The sequence below is a fragment of the Bubalus bubalis genome, chromosome 1 (assembly GCF_019923935.1).
Source record: "Bubalus bubalis isolate 160015118507 breed Murrah chromosome 1, NDDB_SH_1, whole genome shotgun sequence".
Taxonomy (NCBI): Eukaryota; Metazoa; Chordata; class Mammalia; order Artiodactyla; family Bovidae; genus Bubalus; species Bubalus bubalis.
In genome coordinates this window covers 88520367-88539880 of record NC_059157.1, presented here as the reverse complement: position 1 = coordinate 88539880, position 19514 = coordinate 88520367, and the positions used below count along the sequence as shown (strand labels likewise).

The 19514-nt window shown below is 38.8% G+C and overlaps 1 protein-coding gene across 2 annotated transcripts in view; it reads left to right on the top strand.

Moving 5' to 3' along the window:
* DCBLD2 (discoidin, CUB and LCCL domain containing 2) overlaps positions 1 to 19514 on the top strand; it is an 84384-nt gene that overhangs the window by 34971 nt on the left and 29899 nt on the right. For both annotated transcript variants that reach the window (XM_044940790.2, XM_006047802.4), the window contains one exon: positions 6002 to 6139. In XM_044940790.2, coding sequence (XP_044796725.2) covers positions 6002 to 6139 — 138 coding nt within the window. The remainder of the gene's footprint in view (positions 1 to 6001; positions 6140 to 19514) is intronic.

The window sequence follows — 19514 nt, the reverse complement described above, 5'->3', positions numbered from 1 at the left end:
AAATATATAGGTTCTTTTTAGATATAAATGGTTATGAGTTCTTTTTAGATATAAATGTTACAAATATTCTCCCTTAATATACCTTTCCTTTTTATTCCTTTATATTGGTATCTTTTGATAAGCAAACATTAATTTTAACTTAATTTTAATGTTCACAATTTTTTTTTCATGATTAGTATTAATACTTTTCACATTCTGTTTTAAAATGTTTGCCCCCTTACAGGTTATGAAGATGTTTTCAGAGTTTTCCTCTAAATGCTTTAATTTTCCCCTCCTCCACATTTAAATCCTCAGTCCATCCAGATTGTTCTTTGTGAATGTGTGAAGTAAGAGTAAAGGTCTCAAGGTACATTTTCTCACGTGAACCTTCAGTTCAGTTCAGTCGCTCAATCGTGTCCGATTCTTTGTGACCCCATGAATCGCAGCATGCCAGGCCTCCCTGTCCCTCACCAACACCCAGATTTCACCCAAACTCATGTGCATCGAGTCAGTGATGCCATCCAGCCATCTCATCCTCTGTCATCCCCTTCTCCTCCTGCCCCCAATCCCTCCCAGCATCAGGGTCTTTTCCAATGAGTCAACTCTTCGCATGAGGTGGCCAAACAATTGGAGTTTCAGCCTCAGCATCAGTCCTTCCAATGAACACCCAGGATGGGTCTCCTTTAGGATGGACTGGTTGGATCTCCTGGCAGTCCAAGGGACTTGCAAGAGTCTTCTCCAGCACCACAGTTCAAAAGCATCAATTCTTAAGTGCTCAGTTTTCTTCACAGTCCAACTCTCACATCCATACATGACCACTGGAAAAACTATAGCCTTGACTAGACAGACCTTTTTTGGCAAAGTAATGTCTCTGCTTTTCAATATGCTATCTGGGTTGATCATAACTTTCCTTCCAAGGAGTAAGCATCTTTTAATTTCATGGCTGCAATCACCATCTGCAGTGATTTTGGAGCCCCAAAAAATAAAGTCTGACACTGTTTCCACTGTTTCCCCATCTATTTGCCATGAAGTCATGGAACCAGATGCCATGACCTTCATTTTCTGAATGTTGAGCTTTAAGCCAACTTTTTCACTCTCCTCTTTCATTTTCATCACGAGGCTTTTTAGTTCCTCTTAACTTTCTGCCATAGAGGTGGTATCATCTGCATATCTGAGGTTATTGATATTTCTCCTGGCAATCTTGATTCCAGCTTGTGCTTCTTCCAGCCCAGCATTTCTCATGATGTACTCTGCATAGAAGTTAAATAAGCAGGGTGACAATATGCAGCCTTGATGTACTCCTTTTCCTATTTGGAACCAGTCTGTTTTTCCATGTGCAGTTCTAACTGTTGCTCCCTGACCTGCATATAGGTTTCTCAAGCGACAGGTCAGGTGTTCTGGTATTCCCATCTCTTTCAGAATTTTCCACAGTTTATTGTGATGCACACAGTCAAAGGTTTTGGCGTAGTCAATAAAGCAGAAATAGATGCTTTTCTGGAACTCTCTTGCTTTTTCGATAATCCAGTGGATGTTGGCAGTTTCATCTCTGGTTCCTCTGCCTTTTCTAAAACCAGCTTGAATATCCGGAATTTCATGGTTCACGTATTGCTGAAGCCTGGCTTGGAGAATTTTGAGCATTACTCAAAATTTACTAGCGTGTGAGATCAGTGCAATTGTGCGGTAGTTTGAGCATTCTTTGGCATTGTCTTTCTTTGGGATTGGAATGAAAACTCACCTTTTCCAGTCCTGTGGCCACTGCTGAGTTTTCCAAATTTGCTGGCATATTGAGTGCGGCACTTTCACAGTATCATCTTTCAGGATTTGAAATAGCTCAACTGGAATTCCATCACCTCCACCAGCTTTGTTCATAGTAATGCTTTCTAAGGCCCACTTGCCTTCACATTCCAGGATGTCTGGCTCTAGGTCAGTGATCACACCATCGTGATTATCTGGGTCATGAAGCTCTTTTTTGTACAGTTCTTCTGTGTATTCTTGCCATCTCTTCTTAATATCTCTGCTTCTGTTAGGTTCATACCATTTCTGTCCTTTATCAAGCCCATCTTTGCATGAAATGTCCCCTTGGTATATCTAATTTTCTTGAAGACATCTCTAGTCTTTCCCATTCTGTTGTTTTCCTCTATTTCTTTGCATTGATTGCTGAGGAAGGCTTTCTTATCTCTCCTTGCTATTCTTTGGAACTCTGCATTCAAATGAGTATATCTTTCCTTGTCTCCTTTGCTTTTCACTTCTCTTCTTTTCACAGCTATTTGTAAGTCCTCCTCAGACAGCCATTTTGCTTTTTTGCATTTCTTTTCCATGGGGATGGTCTTGATCCCTGTCTCCTGTACAATGTCACGAACCTCATTCCATAGTTCATCAGGTAGTCTGTCTATCAGATCTAGTCCCTTAAATCTATTTCTCACTTCCACTGTATAATCATAAGGGATTTGATTTAGCTCATACCTGAATGGTCTAGTGGTTTCCCTACTTTCTTTAATTTAAGTCTGAATTTGGCAATAAAGAGTTCATGATCTGAGCCACAGTCAGCTCCTGGTCTTGTTTTTGCTGACTGTATAGAGCTTCTCCATCTTTGGCTGCAAAGAATATAATCAGTCTGATTTTGGTGTTGACCATCTGGTGATGTCCATGTGTTGAGTCTTCTTTTGTGTTGTTGGAAGAGGGTTTTGCTATGACCAGTGTGTTCTCTTGGCAAAACTCTATTAGCTTTTGCCCTGCTTCATTCCGTATTCCAAGGCCAAATTTGCCTGTTACTCCAGATTTTTCTTGACTCCCTACTTTTACATTCCAGTCCCCTATAATGAAAAGGACATCTTTTTTGGGTGTTAGTTCTAAAAGGTCTTGTAGGTCTTCATCGAACCATTCAACTTCACCTCTTCAGCGTTACTGGTTGGGGCTAGGCTTGGATCACCGTGATATTGAATGGTTTGCCTTGGAAATGAACAGAGATCATTCTTTCGTTTTTGAGATTGCATCCAAGTACTGCATTTCGGATTCTTGTTGACCATAATGGCTACTCCGTTTCTTCTTAGGGATCCTGCCCACTGTGGTAGATATAATGGTCATCTGAGTTAAATTCACCCATTCCAGTCCATTTTAGTTCACTGATTCCTAGAATGTCGATGTTCACTTTTGCCATCTCCTGTTTGACCACTTCCAATTTGCCTTGATTCATGGACCTGACATTCTAGGTTCCTATGCAATATTGCTCGTTATAGCATTGGACCTTGCTTCTATCACCAGTCATACCCACAACTGGGTATTGTTTTTACTTTGGCTCCTTCCCTTCATTCTTTCTGGAATTATTTCTCCACTGATCTTCTGTAGTATATTGGGCACCTACTGACCTGGGGAGTTCCTCTTTCAGTATCCTATCATTTTGCCTTTTCATACTGTTCATGGGGTTCTCCGGAGAAGGCATGGGCACCCCACTCCAATACTCTTGCCTGGAAAATCCCATGGACAGAGGAGCCTGGTAGGCTGCAATCCATGGGGTCACTAAGGGTCGGACACGACTGAGTGACTTCACTTTCACTTTTCACTTTCATGCATTGGAGAAGGAAATGGCAACCCACTCCAGTGTTCTTGCCTGGAGAATCCCAGGGACGGGGGAGCCTGGTGGGCTGCCTCTATGGGTCGCACAGAGTCGGACACGACTGAAGTGACTTAGCAGAATGGGGTTGTCATGAACCTTATTCATCTTAAAATGTGCAAATACTGGATCTGTCATTTATTTATGAACAAAATAATGTTGAAATAGCCACTTTCCCTGAAATCAAAGTGAACAATGACTAAGTAGTCCTAATCTTTCCTTCTTTAGAAGGAAAGGCAAATCCATTCTTAGTGATATTACTGAGTCCCTTTTAAACATATTAATTTGTCCCTCCACACCTCTCTCTCTCCCTTTTGGTAACCATTAGTTTGTTTACTGTGTCTTTGAGATTATCTTGTAATGAATTCATTTGTATTATTTTTTAGATTCCCTGTATAAATGATATCATATATTATCTTTGTCTGACTTACTTCTCTAGGTCCATTGATGTTGCTGCAAATGGCAATATTTTGCTTTTTATGGCTGTGCGTGTATATATATATATATGTATATATATCATATCTTTATTTTATCCTTTCATATGTTGATGGACAGTTAGATTGCTTCTGTATCTTGACTGTTGTAAATAGTGCTTTGTGAACACAGGGTGGGGTGGGTACACGTGTCTTTGTGAACACAGGGCGGGGTGGGTACACATGTCTTTTCAAGTTAGAGTTTTTGTCTTTTATGAATATATTACCAGGAGTGGTATTGCTGGATCATATGGTAGCTTTATTTTACAGTTTTCCATAGTGGCTACACCAGTTTACATTCCCATCAGCAATATAGAAGAGTTCCCTTTTCTTCATGCCCTCTCCAGCATTTATTATTTGTAGAATTTTGATGATAGCATTCTGACAGGTTTAAGGTGATACCTCATTCTCTAGTAATTAGCAGTGTTGAGCATCTTTTCATGTGCCTGTTGGCCATTGGAATGTCTTCTTTAAAGAAATGCCTGTTTAGGTCTTCTGTCCATTTTGATTAGGTTATTTTTGCAATTAACTTCTGTATATATAGACTTCCCTGGTGGCTCAGACAGTAAAGTGTCTGTCTACAATGCAGGAGACCTGGGTTCAATCCCTGAGTTGGGAAGATCCCCTGGAGAAGGAAATGGCAATCCACTCTAGGACTATTGCCTGGAAAATCCCATGGACAGAGGAGCCTGGTAGGCTACAGGCCATGGGGTCGCAGAGTCGGACACGACTGAGCGGACTTCACTTTCTGTATATATAAGGGACCTTAGTTCCCTTACCAGTTCTGGTTGGAGTGGTGGTCGTGGTGATAGAGGTGAATTATTTAGCATTTTCTACTCATATGATAATATATAGTCCTTGAAAATGATGTCTATGGAAGTACAGATTACTCTTATTAAAGTGATTTGGTGGCGGCTTTGTCATTAAGTCGGGTCCAACTCTTGTGACCCCATGGACTGTAGCCCACCAGGCTCCTCTGTCCTTGAGATTCTCCAGGCAAGAATACTGGAGTGGGTTGCCATTTCCTTCTCCAGGGGATCTTCCTGACCCAGGAACTGAACCCGGGTCTCCTGCATTGCAGGCAGATTCTTTCCCGACTGAGCTATAAGGGAAGCCCATAAAGTGATATTGCTCAACTTAAAATATTTTTAGAACTTTTTATTCAGAATTTGTTAAAGTTACCATGCACATAAGAAAAACTCATTTTTATTAGTTATTGGTGCAATATCTTTTCTTGTAATTCTTTTATTTTCTTCTTTTTTATCTTAATAAACTTAGATCTGTTCTGACGGAAGATCTGTTATTTTTTACATGTCTGTGAAACCTTAAAGAGTAAAAGTTGCTAGGCAGTTAGATACATGCTTCTGAAGTTCAAGGAAAAGGCTTTATAGAGGCATGAATGTGAATTGTTGTTATCATAGTTAAAACTGTAGGACTGAACATGACCACCGAAAGGGGTTGACAGAAGTCCAACAATTCTTGGAAGAAAACTTGAGAAGATCTGTAAAAGTTTGGAGGGGTCCCTGTGCTCAGAAATCTGGGGTAACCCTATGGGAAACATGTTAAGAATACCACCAATTAACTGTTGGTTCATTTATGAGCCACTTGCCTACCTGAAATACTTTAATTTTTTTTTTAATTCCTTGTCACGGTTTTAAAGGGAATACTTGTGTTTCACAGGAAATTGAGTCATTATAAGGTCAGTGATGTCTGAATACACTGTTTTTCCCTTTGAGTCATTTGAACAGTTTATTACTTGCTGTTTTTTTTTTTTTTTTTTTTTTTTTTCTCTCTCCAGAGTAATATTCTAGTCATCGTTTTAGATTAATGTAATACCTAGTTTGGTCAGCTTGGTGTATTATTATGATTCTGTTACCTACATCGTACATAATGTTGACTTTATGAATCATACCAAATATCTGCTTTTCTTTCATCCTAGGCAAATACTGTGGTCTGGGCTTGCAAATGAACCATTCAATTGAATCAAAAAGCAATGAAGTCACAGTGCTGTTCATGAGTGGAATTCACGTTTCTGGACGAGGATTTTTGGCTTCATACTCAGTTATAGAAAAGCAAGGTAATTTTGACTTTATATGATGATTCCCACATTTTACAATTTCTGAAAACAGAAATGCGGTATTTTCTTTGAGTACCTGTTATCTGAGATTGGAATAGAGTAGGAAGATCGAATGTATGTTTTATGTATGTTTATAACACATACATAAATCTGACAAATAAAATTAAATCAGTTTCAGAATTTTAAAAATTAAGTATATTAACTTTTTATAAAGTCCTTTTATATACTTACCTTTCCTTGGCAGAAGAAATACTGATTTTTCCACTTTTATAAGATTGGAGCACAAGCAATAACTTTTTAAAAATCTGTCAGTTACTGAAATAATCAATTTAAAGCTTTATTATCCACAGGTTACCGCTTCATCTGACTGTGTTAGAAACAGTATTACCATTCTTTCCTAAAAAGTGTGTTGCATACCAGCAGGAGTAATGGGGAAAGTGCTCTCTGAGACACTGCAAAATAAGTATGAGGTATTTTCTAAATTGTTAACGTTTACAATATGAAGGGGAAGTTAAAAGCAAGGCTATTTTAGTGGAATAGAATGGAAAATTACCTCAAATCTCTATAAGCTAAAATGCAGGACTTGAATGAAATCTCTCCCAAGTTTTGGTCACTGTAGCATTCATTCATTCCCCTCTGCCATTGGGTTTTTGTGGTGAGAAAAATTTTTTTAATTTTACTAATACAAAGAAATCATTTAAAGTAGAAAATTGATAATTATTTTGATATTCAACAATGATTTAACTAAGCTGACCATTTAAAATTAAAAATTAGCCTCTACTTTATGTTGTGTAAATGAGAAAGTCGTTAAGAACCTCCTCGGAGTGAGAATGTCTGGGAATGAATGAGCCTGGGAAGGATTCGGGGCGGTGCCAGCTCTTCCTTCCCGGCTGCGCTGGGTTTGAGATACACACTCTGTGCCTCATTAAAAGTTGCGTTAAGAGTATAAGAGAGGGGAGCTGCTGTATGTAAAGGAAGGTCTGCTGTCCCTTAATCTCTAAGCTATGGGAAAAGGTGTGACGGCTAATAGAATCCCTCAGAGTGAAAAAGAAAGCTCATTTGAATGGAATAATGGAAAGAAATGAGCTGGAAATGTTCTGCTAAATAAATAGTTAATGTATTTGACAGAACAAGGAGACTAAGGCAGTGGGGTGTTGTAGAAGGGGCACTGGGTAGCTCTGGAGTAAGAGCTTGCCTCTGCCACCAGCCAGGGGACCTCTGACCGGTCACGTCACCGCGGTGAGCTTCATCTGCAAGTGGGTTAGTTGTGAGGACTATATCTAATAATACATGTTTAGTGTCTTAGGCACATATCACAGTAGGCAGAAAAAAATGTTAGTTTCACCCCTTCACTACTATACAAACATGTATCTCATTTTTCCCACTGCCCACCCTTCCACTATCAAGAGAATAAGGCAGAAAACACAGAGTAAAATGATAAGCTTCCTGTCCTTTTCAGTTTTACTTTGTAAAAGTCTTGGGTTATTGGGTGAGAGGATAATTAGCTTCTTATTCTCCTTAAGTTTCTTGTTGCGGTGTCAGTTTAAATTATTTATTCTGCATTTTCCCGTTTGCCCCTTTCTCTCTTTGTTATTCATTGAGTTAAAAGTTTCTGGAAAATAAGTATCTCCTCTTTAAAAAAAAAAAAGTTTCTTACATTAGATATTTAAATTACGGAGCTTTTGATCCACAGGGACCTGAATGTCCTATACTAGAGTTTCTTAAGAACTTAATAGTCATCTCAGATACCAGAAGCACTGTCTGTGCTAAACTTCAAATAGCTGTGTCACTATTTTAGATGAATCTTAGGTTCCAAAGATTGTTTGAAATATCCACCATAATCTGGAACTTCTTTATAGTAACACTGTCCAAAGTCATAATCATCCTGGGAATTCCTTATTTCACAGCTCGCTCCTGGACTTTTTCTTAACGTTTTTTGTGCGCTCTTGCCCATCCATCAAGCATTTGTTTTATTCGAAGTGAATTGGCTAAATTCAGGAGGGCACTGGTTGCATCTCATATTACTTCTTCTTGGGTGGCCTTTCGGGCATAATTTCTTGTAATGACTTGTTCATTTGAAGGCTGGTTGGCTTTGGTTTAGAGTCTCAGTTTGTTTCCATCCAGGAAACCTAGCTGCCACAGTGAATTCCATGAATATTTTCAAGGAACATCACACGTGCCCAGCTTCATAACCTAGTTGAAGGTTGAGAGTATTTGGGAATGCAAAAGTGGTGAAAACCTTGCTTCACCGGCTTCCTCATGTGTTAAGTGTTACAAAGACTTGTTAATGTTGTAGTGTGATGTGTTGTTGATAGCATGATTTTGTGTGAGATAGACTAGTTTTCGTTACTTCTTACAGGAGCCCATTGCAAAATTATATTCCCTTTAGTGCCTTATTTCCTGCCATATTCCTGGCACTGGGAAGACAGCAGTAAATGAGACAGAGGCAATCACACCTTCATAGGACTTGCAGTAAAGGATTGGAAAAAGGCATTAAACACGTGGTTGCTTAATTGCAGTTACAATAAGCGTGATGAAGGAAACAATAAGAGGCCAGAAGGGTACGGGTAGTAGGAGATAGATGAAGATTAAAGCTCTCTTGAAGAAACCACTCCTGAGCCCAGAATCAAAGGATTAATTGGAGGTTCCAGACAAGCAAGGAAGAACACTACAGGGAAGAGAATAGCAGATGCAAAGGCCTTAGGGCAGGAAGGAGCTTTGAGGGAACTGGAGAAACAGCCAGCACAGCTGAGGTTAAGTGAATGAGTAGAAAGTCAGTCACATTATTCAGGACCTTGTGGAAGATGTAAGAGTTAGAGTTTTATCCAAAAAAAAAAAATTGCATGGAAGCTCTTAGAGCAGAGGAGTGATGTGACTGGATTTGTGTTTTTGCAATCCCTTGATCTGTAAAGAATGGGCCAAAAAGAGGGGAAAATAATTGTAAGGAGGCCAGTTAAAAGTCTATTCAGAGGAGTCTGGATCAGAGATGATCAAACTAAGATCTTGTTTGGGAAGATCCCCTGAACGAGGGCATGGCAACCCACTCCAGTATTCTTGCCTGGAGAATCCCATGGACAGAGGAGCCTGGCAGGCTGTATGGTCCATGGGTTCACAAAGAGTCAGACAAGAAGGAAGTGACTTAGCGTGCATGTATGCAATGCATGTTATAAACGTAGCTCCAGAATTAGGCCAAATTCTAATTTAATTCTTTTTAAAGACTTTTGAACCAGGCGTATCTTTTCCAGGGAAACATTTCAAAGAGTTAGTATTCGGTCTGCACCAATTCATGTTGAAGTAAGAAGCTTTGGACACAAAGAAGCCTCTTGGGTGAGGCGCTGAGTTGCTGTGGTATCTTGGGCTCTGCACCTGGTGTCCTCTTCCCTTTGGAGTCTAATTTTTATAACTTTATGGTCTTATTCCTCTTTGTTATTTTTAAGATCTTTGAGCAGAAGTTTCCAATCTTTCCCATTACCAGTTACCACTTTTAATTTTCACCTGTAAATGATTTTATCTACCAATGAAAGGAAGTTTCCCTGTTTCCACTGGGTAACATAGAAAGACAGAAAAATATATGAATCAGCACTTCAGTGATAATTAGAAGATCGGTAGTTCTACTCTGACTTGGGGTGTGTGTTAAGTCACTTCAGTAGTGTCCAACTCTTTGCGACCCAATGAACTGTAGCCCACCAGGCTCCTCTGTCCATGGGATTCTCCAGGCAAGAATACTGGAGTGGGTTGCCATTTCCTCCTCCAGGGGATCTTCCCAACCCATAGATCGAACTAGACTTTCTGAAATTGAAATTTTTATCAGACAATTGAAGGGACTCCCTGGTCACTCAGGCAGTAAAGAATCTGCCTGCAATGCAGGAGACCCGGGTTCAATCCCTGGATCTATAAGATCCCCTGGAGAAGGAAATGGCAACCCACTCCAGTATTCTGGCCTGGAGAATTCCATGGACAGAGGAGCCTGGCAGGCTACAGTCCATGGGGTTGCAAAGAGTCGGACACAACTGAGCAACTAACACTTTTTCCTTTTCTGACAGTTGAAGATATTCATGGATTCTGAGGTATCCTGGGGTTAGAAGTTCTGTAGAGCGAAACTCCTTGTTATTGCTGGTCTTACCAAGAGAGGCACAGCCGGCCTTGCACAGGTCCAGATGCACTTAGGTCTTTTAATTCAGAATGATAAATGATGCTGACATTTTTATCCTAAAATGTAAATGTAAAAAACAACATTTACCATGGGACTTGAAAATAAAATAAATTTTATAGATGAGTGCTCTCAATTCCTGGTTTTGAATCTGTTCAACATTAGCCAGTTTCTAAGTAAAGTTCAACATTTCTAGGATGACTCTGGGCAATAATTTTTTAGGTAATTTTAGTTACTGAATAATGAGCTCAGAAGACATATCCACATGTGCATCAATAACTTCAGGTCTTTTAAGGCAGCCTCTGTTTGTTATGTGCCATCAATTAGCTGTCTGTGTGTGTGACTCTCTGTGTGTACACATATCTAGGTACATGGCCAGCTGAAAAGTGATAGTCTGATATTCCTTTTTTAGAATATGAATTATCACTTGAAAAGTAATGTTAAAGCTTATTACTTCAGATTTCATCAATCCAGAGTTTTATAGTGGTCAAAGTTTGTCTTTTTTTTTTTTTTTTTAGAAAGAAACAGGAACTAGTTTAAAATTTCATGTGAAATAAAGTAATCCAATGAAGATATATTAACATATTCCCTAAGTGGAATTCATAAACACTTGTTTATTCATTGTCTGCCAACACCTTCGAATCTGATGACAGTGTGCATAAGGCTTGGGAACAGCTGAGCCTGGCAAATATTCCCACTTGACAGGGTTATTGTTGCTATATGTTAGATTATTTTTAGAATTAACAACAATAGTATAAAAAGTTTTAATTGCTACATTCTTTAACCACATTTTTTTTGCAGATATTTTCCATTTCTTCCATCTTACATCAGATTATATTAACTTATAAATGAAACAAAGGGGCAGAATAGAGAGCTCCTTTCTAATAGAGTCCAGATTTCTGTAACTGGTTGTTTTTTTTCCTGCTTGGGATGTTTTTGGTTTTGAAAATAGAGCATGAATTCCTTGGATTGTTTGCTACCTTAATTGTACAATAATTTTATAGGATCCTTTCTGTTTTGAGTACTATGTTAGCTACGTTTCTGTTTTTAGTTTTTCTGTTGTGTACCTAGTTTCTGTTGTATCTGGCAAACAGTTTAAAACTTTTAAACTATTCAATAAGATTTTATTAATGAAATCTCAGTTGACATGCATATTTTAAAATTTGTCCTTGTACACAAATCAGTATGTATGGTGTTTGTGTGTATACATGCAGAAAAATATCTGTATTTTGTTGTCAGTTTGTAGAACTAAGGTGCTGATGAATAGTTTTACCAGTTTTGCAGAGAAAGAGCATTTTTAAACAGAATTAGTTTGTTAAGATGGTATAACCCAAAGAGGCAGTTTATCTTTATGAGATAAAGTTTATTTCAAGCTGACAGATAACCTGAAGAGTACCTTAATGATTTTAAGTGTTTTCTATGTGGTTTGGGTTTTGTTTTTGTTTTTTTTCTTTTTAGTAAGTTAGAAGTGCTTTGAAGGGGCTGCATATATATTTGTGCTGACTTGTGCCATCCAGGGGACAAATTCATTCACTGCAACTCTCACTAGATACTATGCGTGTCCTCGATACTAGATTACAAAAGATGTCTTATAATTTTTAATATTTTTAAATGTCTTTTATATTTAGTATACAATGTCTTATGTTATTTTAACATGTCTTATAATGTCTTTTAATATGTCTTATAATTCGTTTTTTAGTATATAGGCATTTAGGTGTGAAGAGGATTTGATTTATCCATAAGTAGTTTGTGGTCTATTCAACTGTATCACTTACTGCTTAGGCAACTGAGCCATGCCTACATTGTCTGTTTAAAAAAAAAATTGTTTTTTAATATTTCCATCTGAGAAAATTTCCCCTGAGCTCCTGTTGTGGACTCAGCTTCCATACATGGTGATGTATTAATAATCTTTCTAGGAGAAACATAAGACTTACTCTGCTCTCAGTATGTAAAAGGAGATTCGATGTAAAATACTACAGAAGTTATCTCCCACTTAGTAAATGTTGGTTTACTAATGTTAGACTCTCAATCACGATAAATTACATTTTATTATATATGTAAATTTCCCTGACACTACATTGCAGATGGTACAAATCAGTGCCAGGTTCCTATTGTGGAAACAAGGAATTATGCCCAAGGCCACGCAGTAATACCGACATGAGAATCAAGTAGAGAGATGAAGCTGTCCCTAGTCCTCTAGCTCTTGAATGAAGGGACTGTCTGTACACCTACAGTGCAAGGTTGCTGACAGTGAGAATTAGGAAGGCGTGGTGTCATGGCCCTTCAGGCTCTGGGGAGTTTGTTATTTAAAAGAATTTCAAGCAAATAAAGGAGGAAAATCTGTAGGTCTACATTGTCTTGCTTCATGTATTTTCTTGCTTCTGATAAATAAATATAATTAGTTATAGTGCTTTATGCTTTGTTGAAAGAAAAGTGGAAGTGTTAGTCAGTCATGTCCGACTCTTTGTGACCCCATGGACTACAGCCTGCCAGGCTCCTCTGTCCGTGGGATTTCCCAGGCAAGAATACTGGAGTGAGTTGCCATTTCCTACTCCATGCTTTCTTGAGTTAGAATAAATACAGGCACTCAAGCATCACTTCCCTCAGGAGTAAATGGCTTCAAGTGAACAAAACTTACACCCTGCAGCTAATATCGTTTGTGTTATACTCTTGTGAGAGATAACTAACACTGCTGCGAGTCGTTTTCAATATATTCAAGATCATAACAGTATTAATTGGAGGAAAATCTAAATCCCTTTCACAGTCTGTAGTCTCAGGAATAACCAGTGCTGTCAATCAAAAATATTTCTAAGTTAGTAACCAATATGCTGATATTTTTTATTGTATTTGAACTTATAAAATATTTATCATATTTTATAGTATTTTATGTGGATTAGCATTAGATGTCATTTTAAAAAATTATTTCATGAAATAATTATGAAGCTCCCAAGCCTATTCAGTTATTATGTATTGGAAAAAATTTTAATTGTAGTTTAAAGAAAGGCCTGTGCATAAGATATTAATTATGGCTCATAGTGATATTGCTAAGTCAGAGCTGTCTTAGAAAATCTGATGTTGATGTTTTCGTTAAGAAAACCCTGAATCTGTCATCCTATTATTGAATATTGGCTCACCTTTTAATTTTTTTTTAATTTTCTCATGCTCTTCCTCGCAGTCACATTATCCTCCCTTCAAAACCCCACTGACCCTTTCCTCCATGAAGCCTTCTGAGGTTAAGGAAGGCAGATGTTACAGCAGCTCTTCGTGTAGACATTATGATCACACTCACTTCGGGGTAAACGCTGCTGCTAAGACCAGTGTAGAGTCTGCCCTGTAGATACCACCCGTCCTTTGGGCCGTGCAAGGAAAGAGGGATTGGGTGCTGTGGGCTTTGGAAGAACCCCTGTGGCATGCTCCTTGCTACTGCTGCTACTCTGTTGTCCAGAGCACCAAGATGAAGTACGCCATATATTTGGTGTTTTGTGTAGTAATGTGTATGTTACAAATATTCTTTTGTATTTATTAAGGATTAAAATTACCAAAAAAATTTCCCATGCAGAAGCTCTTAGTGAACAGAGTGAATTATATACTGCTGTTCACTGTGAACAAACTACTGATTTTCTGGTGTTATCAGACGTGTTAAAGTGGATCCAGCATAATTGAGCTGACAATGAGTGCTTTATTGGTGCTTCTTCTTGCAGTTATCATTGCCTGTTATGTGTGTGTACTCAGTCGTGTGTGACTCTCTGTGACCCCATGGACACAAGAGATAGCTGGAGTAACAGTCATGTTTGGCCTTGGGGTACAAAATGAAGCAGGCAGAGGCTAGCAGAGTTTTGCCAGGAGAACGTATTGGTCACATCCAACACACTCGTCCAACAATACCAGAGACGACTCTACACATGGACGTCACCAGAAGGCCAATACCAAAATCAGATTGATTATATTGTTTGCAGCCAAAGTTGGAGAACCTCTACACAGTCAGCGAAAACAAGACCAGGAGCTGACTGGCTCAGATCATGAACTCCTTATTGCGAAATTCAGACTTAAATTGAAGAAATTTAGGGAAACCACTAGACCTTTCAGGTATGACCTAAATCAAATCCCTTATGACTATACAGTGAAAGTGACAAATAGATTGGGATTAGATCTGATAGAGTGCCTGAAGAACTATTGACGGAGGTTTGTGACATTGTATAGGAGGCAGTGATCAAGACCATTCCCGAGAGGAAGAAATGCAAAAAGGCGAAATGGTTGTCTGAGGAGGCCTTAGAAATAGCTGACAAAAGAAGAGAGGCGAAAGGCAGCGGGGAAAAGGAAAGATATACCCATCTGAATGCAGAGTTCCAAAGAATAGCAAGGAGAGATAAGAAAGCCTTCCTCAGTGAACAATGCAAAGAAATAGAAGAAAACAATAGAATGGGAAAGACTAGAGATCTCTTCAAGAAAATTAGAGATAACAAGGGAACATTTCATGCAAAGATGAGCACAATAAAGGACAGAAATGGTATGGACTTAATAGAAGCAGAAGATATTAAGAAGAGGTCTCAAGAACATACAGAGGAACTATACAAAAAAGATCTTCATGACCCAGGTAGCCATGATGGTGTGATCACTCACCCAGAGCCAGACATGCTGCAATGTGAAGTCAAGTAGGCCTTAGGAAGCAACACTACAAACAAAGCTAGAGGAGGTGATGGAATTCCAACTGAGCTATTTCAAGTTCTCAGAGATGATGCTGTGAAAGTGCTGCACTCAAAACTCAGTGGTGGCCACAGGACTGGAAAAGGTCAGGTTTCATTCCACTCCCAAAGAAAAACAATACCAAAGAATGTTCAAACTACTGCACAATTGTACTCATCTCACACGCTAGCAAAGTAATGCTCAAAATTCTCCAAGCTAGACATCAAAACACTACATGAACTGAGAACTTCCACATATTCAAGCTGGATTTAGAAAAGGCAGAGGGAAAAAAAAAAAAAAAGAAAGAAAAGGCAGAGGAACCAGAGATCAAATTGCCAACATCCGTTGGATTATAGAAAAAGCAAGAGAATTCCAGAAAAATATCTGCTTCTGCTTGATACGCCAAAGCCTTTGACTTCCACAACAAACTGTGGAAAATTCTTAAAGAGTTGGGAATACCAGACCACCTTACCTGCCTCCTAAGAAATCTGTATGCAGGTCAAGAAGCAACAGTCAGAACCAGACAGGGAACAAAAGGCTGGTTCCAAGTTGAAAAAGGAGTACATCAAGGCTGTATATTATCATCCTGCTTATTTAACATATGCAGAGTACATCATGCAAAATGCCAGGCTGGATGAAGCACAATTTGGAATCAAGATTGCCAGGAGAAATATCAATAACCTCAGAAATGCAGATGACACCACTCTTATGCCAGAAAGCAAAGAGTCACTAAAGCGCCTCTTGATGAAAGTGAAAGAGGAGAGTGAAAAAGCTGGCTTAAAACTCAACATTCAAAAAACAAAGATCATGACATCCAGTCCCATCACTATGGCAAATAGATGTGGAAACAGTGGTAGACTTTATTTTTTGGGCTCCAAAATCACTGCAGATGGTGACTGCAGCCATGAAATTAAAAGACACTTGCTCCTTGGAAGAAAAGCTATGACCAACTGAAACAGCATATTAAAAAGCAGAGACATTACTTTGCTGACAAAGGACCATCTAGTTAAAGCTATGGTTTTTCCAGTAGTCATGTATGGATGTGAGAGTTGGACCATATAGAAAGCTGAGCACCAAAGAACTGATACTTTTTTTTTAATTGATACTTTTGAACTGTGGTGTTGAAGAGGACTTGCGAGTCCCTTGGACTGCAAGGATCAAACCAGTCAGTCCTAAAGGAAATCAGTTCTGAATATTCATTGGAAGGACTGATGCTGAAGCTGAAGCTCCAGTACTTGGCCACCTGATGTGAAGAACTGACTCACTAGAAAAGACCCTGATGCTGGGAAAGATTGAAGGCAGGCGAGAAGGAGAGGACAGAGGATGAGATGGTTGGATGGCATCACTCAATGGACATGAGTTTGAGCAAGCTTCAAAAGTTGGTGATAGACAGGGAAGCCTGGTGTGCTGCAGTGTGTGGGGTCACTAAGAGTTGGATAATACTGAGGGACTGATTGTGCATGTGTGTTCAGTCATGTTGGTCTCTTTTGACCCCATGGAGTGTAGCCTGCCAGTCTCCTCTGTCCATGGGATTCTCCAGGCAAGAATACTGGAGTGGGTTGTCATTTCCTTCTCCAGGGATCTTCCCAACCCAGGGATGGAACCCACATCTTCTTGTATCTCTGGCATTGGCAGGTGGATTCTTTTACCACTTTGCCACCGGGAAAACCCACTGCCCATATGCTGTACTTGGAATGCATACTTTTAATTAGCACAGATCAGAAGCCTTCAAGTTATCTTTGACTCTGTCTCAAACCTCACATCCGTCAACCACCTCTCTGAATATATATGTACCTATTTATCAGAATCAGACCTTACTGTGATTTTTGTTTTTATATCCCTGATAGCTAATCATGTTGAATGTCTTTTAGCTAATCATGTTGAATGTCTTTTCAGGTGCTTATTGGCCTTTTGGTATATCTTCATTGGAAAAATGTCTATTCAGATCCTTTGATCCTTTTAAATTGAGATTTCTTTTTAATGTCTAGTTGTAACAATTCCTTGTGTATTCTAAATACTAGATTCTTACCAGATACATGATTTACAAATATTTTGTGTTATTCTTTGACTTATCTTTCTCTTTCAGGATAGCATTCTTTGAAGTGTAACAGTTTCAGATTTTGGTGAAATCATGAAATCAGTTTATTTGCTTATGCTTCTGGCGTCATGTCTAAGAATCCATTGCTTAAGGCAAAGTCAAGATCTATACCTATATCTCCTTCTAAGTATTTTATAGTTTGAAGTCTTGAATTTGACTCCACCTTGAGTTAACTTCTGTGTATGATCTGAAATAGGGGTTTAGTTTCCTTCTTTTGCATGTGGATATTCCAGTTGTCCTAGCACCGTTTGTTTAAGACTATTTTTGCCCCCATTAAGTTGTCTTGGCACCCTTGTTGGAATCAATTGACTGTAAATTTGAAGATTTATTTCTGGACCCTCAGTTCTGTTCCATTCATTATGATAACTTCCTTCATTGCTATGTGAAGTCTTTCCTGAGTCAGATGGTTTTCTTTGAGCTGTATTCATCTTGCCCAGGCTGTGTACTTATTAACTAGGAGCCTTAGAGTAATGGTGATTTTTTTCTGGAAGGCTATTTACTTGGGAAATGCTTTCTAGAAAAACACATTTTAAAACTTCTCAGTTCTCTGCTTAATTGATATTTCCTTTGCCTTTGTGGAGTTGTAAAGGTCAAAATCTCTAAATCATGACTTTCTTTCTCTGTCTGTTGTCTTCTTAACTCTCCTTATAAAGCTTTCTGTTTTTAATTCATGTTTTCCTCCTAGGAAGCTCTTTTGAGCCCGCAGGGCATTTGAGAGCAAGGTCACGTGAGTTACATTCATTCGAGCATAATCTGGACTTTCAGCACTTTGTGGACTTTTACTATAATAAAGCCCAGCTCTGATCAAGTATATCCATAGTAGACTAGTATTCTGGCATGTGGCCTGAAGGTAATAGGGCCAGCTGGCAGTCCTCTTGTGGCTTGAATACCATGCTGGACCACACAGCTACCTTTTCATCCCAGGCTATTAATCTTAGAAGTTCACTTTCTAATCTTAGAAGTTGGAAACTCTTTTGGTGGAGCAGGAAAGTGGAAAATAATTTCTTATTGAGGCTGTGTAAAGATTGCCTTGAATAGCTATAAAGTACAGGTAATTCAGTTTGTCTGCTTTTCCCAGTCAGTCAACCAGGTGGTCGTGAAACTCTAATCAGGCATGTATCCTCTCAAACTCCTTAAACACAGATTTAACTTAATTGTCATTCAAGTACCTGTGGTATGTAAATATTAATCCATGTACTCCCTCTCAAAATACCACTTTCCCGTTAGTTTAACAGTTATTACGCTCTAGTTCTTTCAAGACACATATCAGTTGGATAATAAATACATAATTTTCCTTCAGAATTGTAAAATAGAATACTTAGTTATTTTGTGCTTTCTACTGATTTAACAGATATCTGTGTCCCTTCATTGTGCTAGGAAGCATGTGAAGTGTTACTTCTGTCAGTGTTTTGGGTGGCCTCATCATTTATATTGTATGTGAAGTCTCACCTTTTTGATTGGCTTACGACCTTCTTCTAGGTTTTCCTCCTGTGGGTTAGTCTATGATTGGACTTAGCCAAACATGCTAGCAATCAAACTTTTATTTTTCCATTCAATAAATGTTGGTAGAAAGTCTCCTCTTAAAACTGTATGCTCTGATAGCTGCTGATGATACCAAGATAGAGACCAACAGCCTCAGTCTCTAGACATAAGATGATGTTGCTTCTAACTCTAGAATTGCAACAGACCATTCTTACATAAGACTGTGAGAATATATATAGTCATCCATTCATTAAACCAGAAAACCTGTAAGTGCCTACTATATGCTATCACAGTTGGACTTGAAAAGATCAGGAACAGCTTCTGAGAGGATGTGATGGTTGAGCTGAGCTCTAGAGAGGGTCAGCCAGGTGAAGGGATAGTGGGAAAGCCTTCCTGGCCAAGAGAGCACCGTGGCACAGAAAGAAGGCTCATATGGCAAGAAGGCAAGACGGGGACAAAACCAGACCTTGAGATGTTGTTCCTTGAGGTGGGACCTTGTGGGCCATGTTGAGAATTTTGCCCTCTGTCTTAAGAGCAGAAGGAAACCACTGAAGTGTTTGAACCAGAAGCCTCTTATACACAGCATGTGATTTAGTTCTTAATTGGACAAGGTTAGCTCTTACACAGATTTGATTTTGAGATAGAAAATGTTAAAACTTTTATGCTTCATCTTTTGCAGAGTGTGCTTTAGAATTACCTGCAGGACTTGTTAAAACAAATTTTGGGGCCCCACTCCCAGAGATTCTGTAGCTATGGATGGTGTTCAAGAATGTGAATTCCTAGTAACACCCCAGAAGATGCTGCTACTGCTGCTGGGCTACCCATGGACCAGATTTTGAATAGCAATTGTTTAGAGCCATGGAACTAACTCACCTCTCTTTTGTTACTGTTTTCCTTATGTGTAATCAGCAAAGAATCATTTTTAGTCATGTAATAACAAGAAACATTTTTTGTTTCATGAG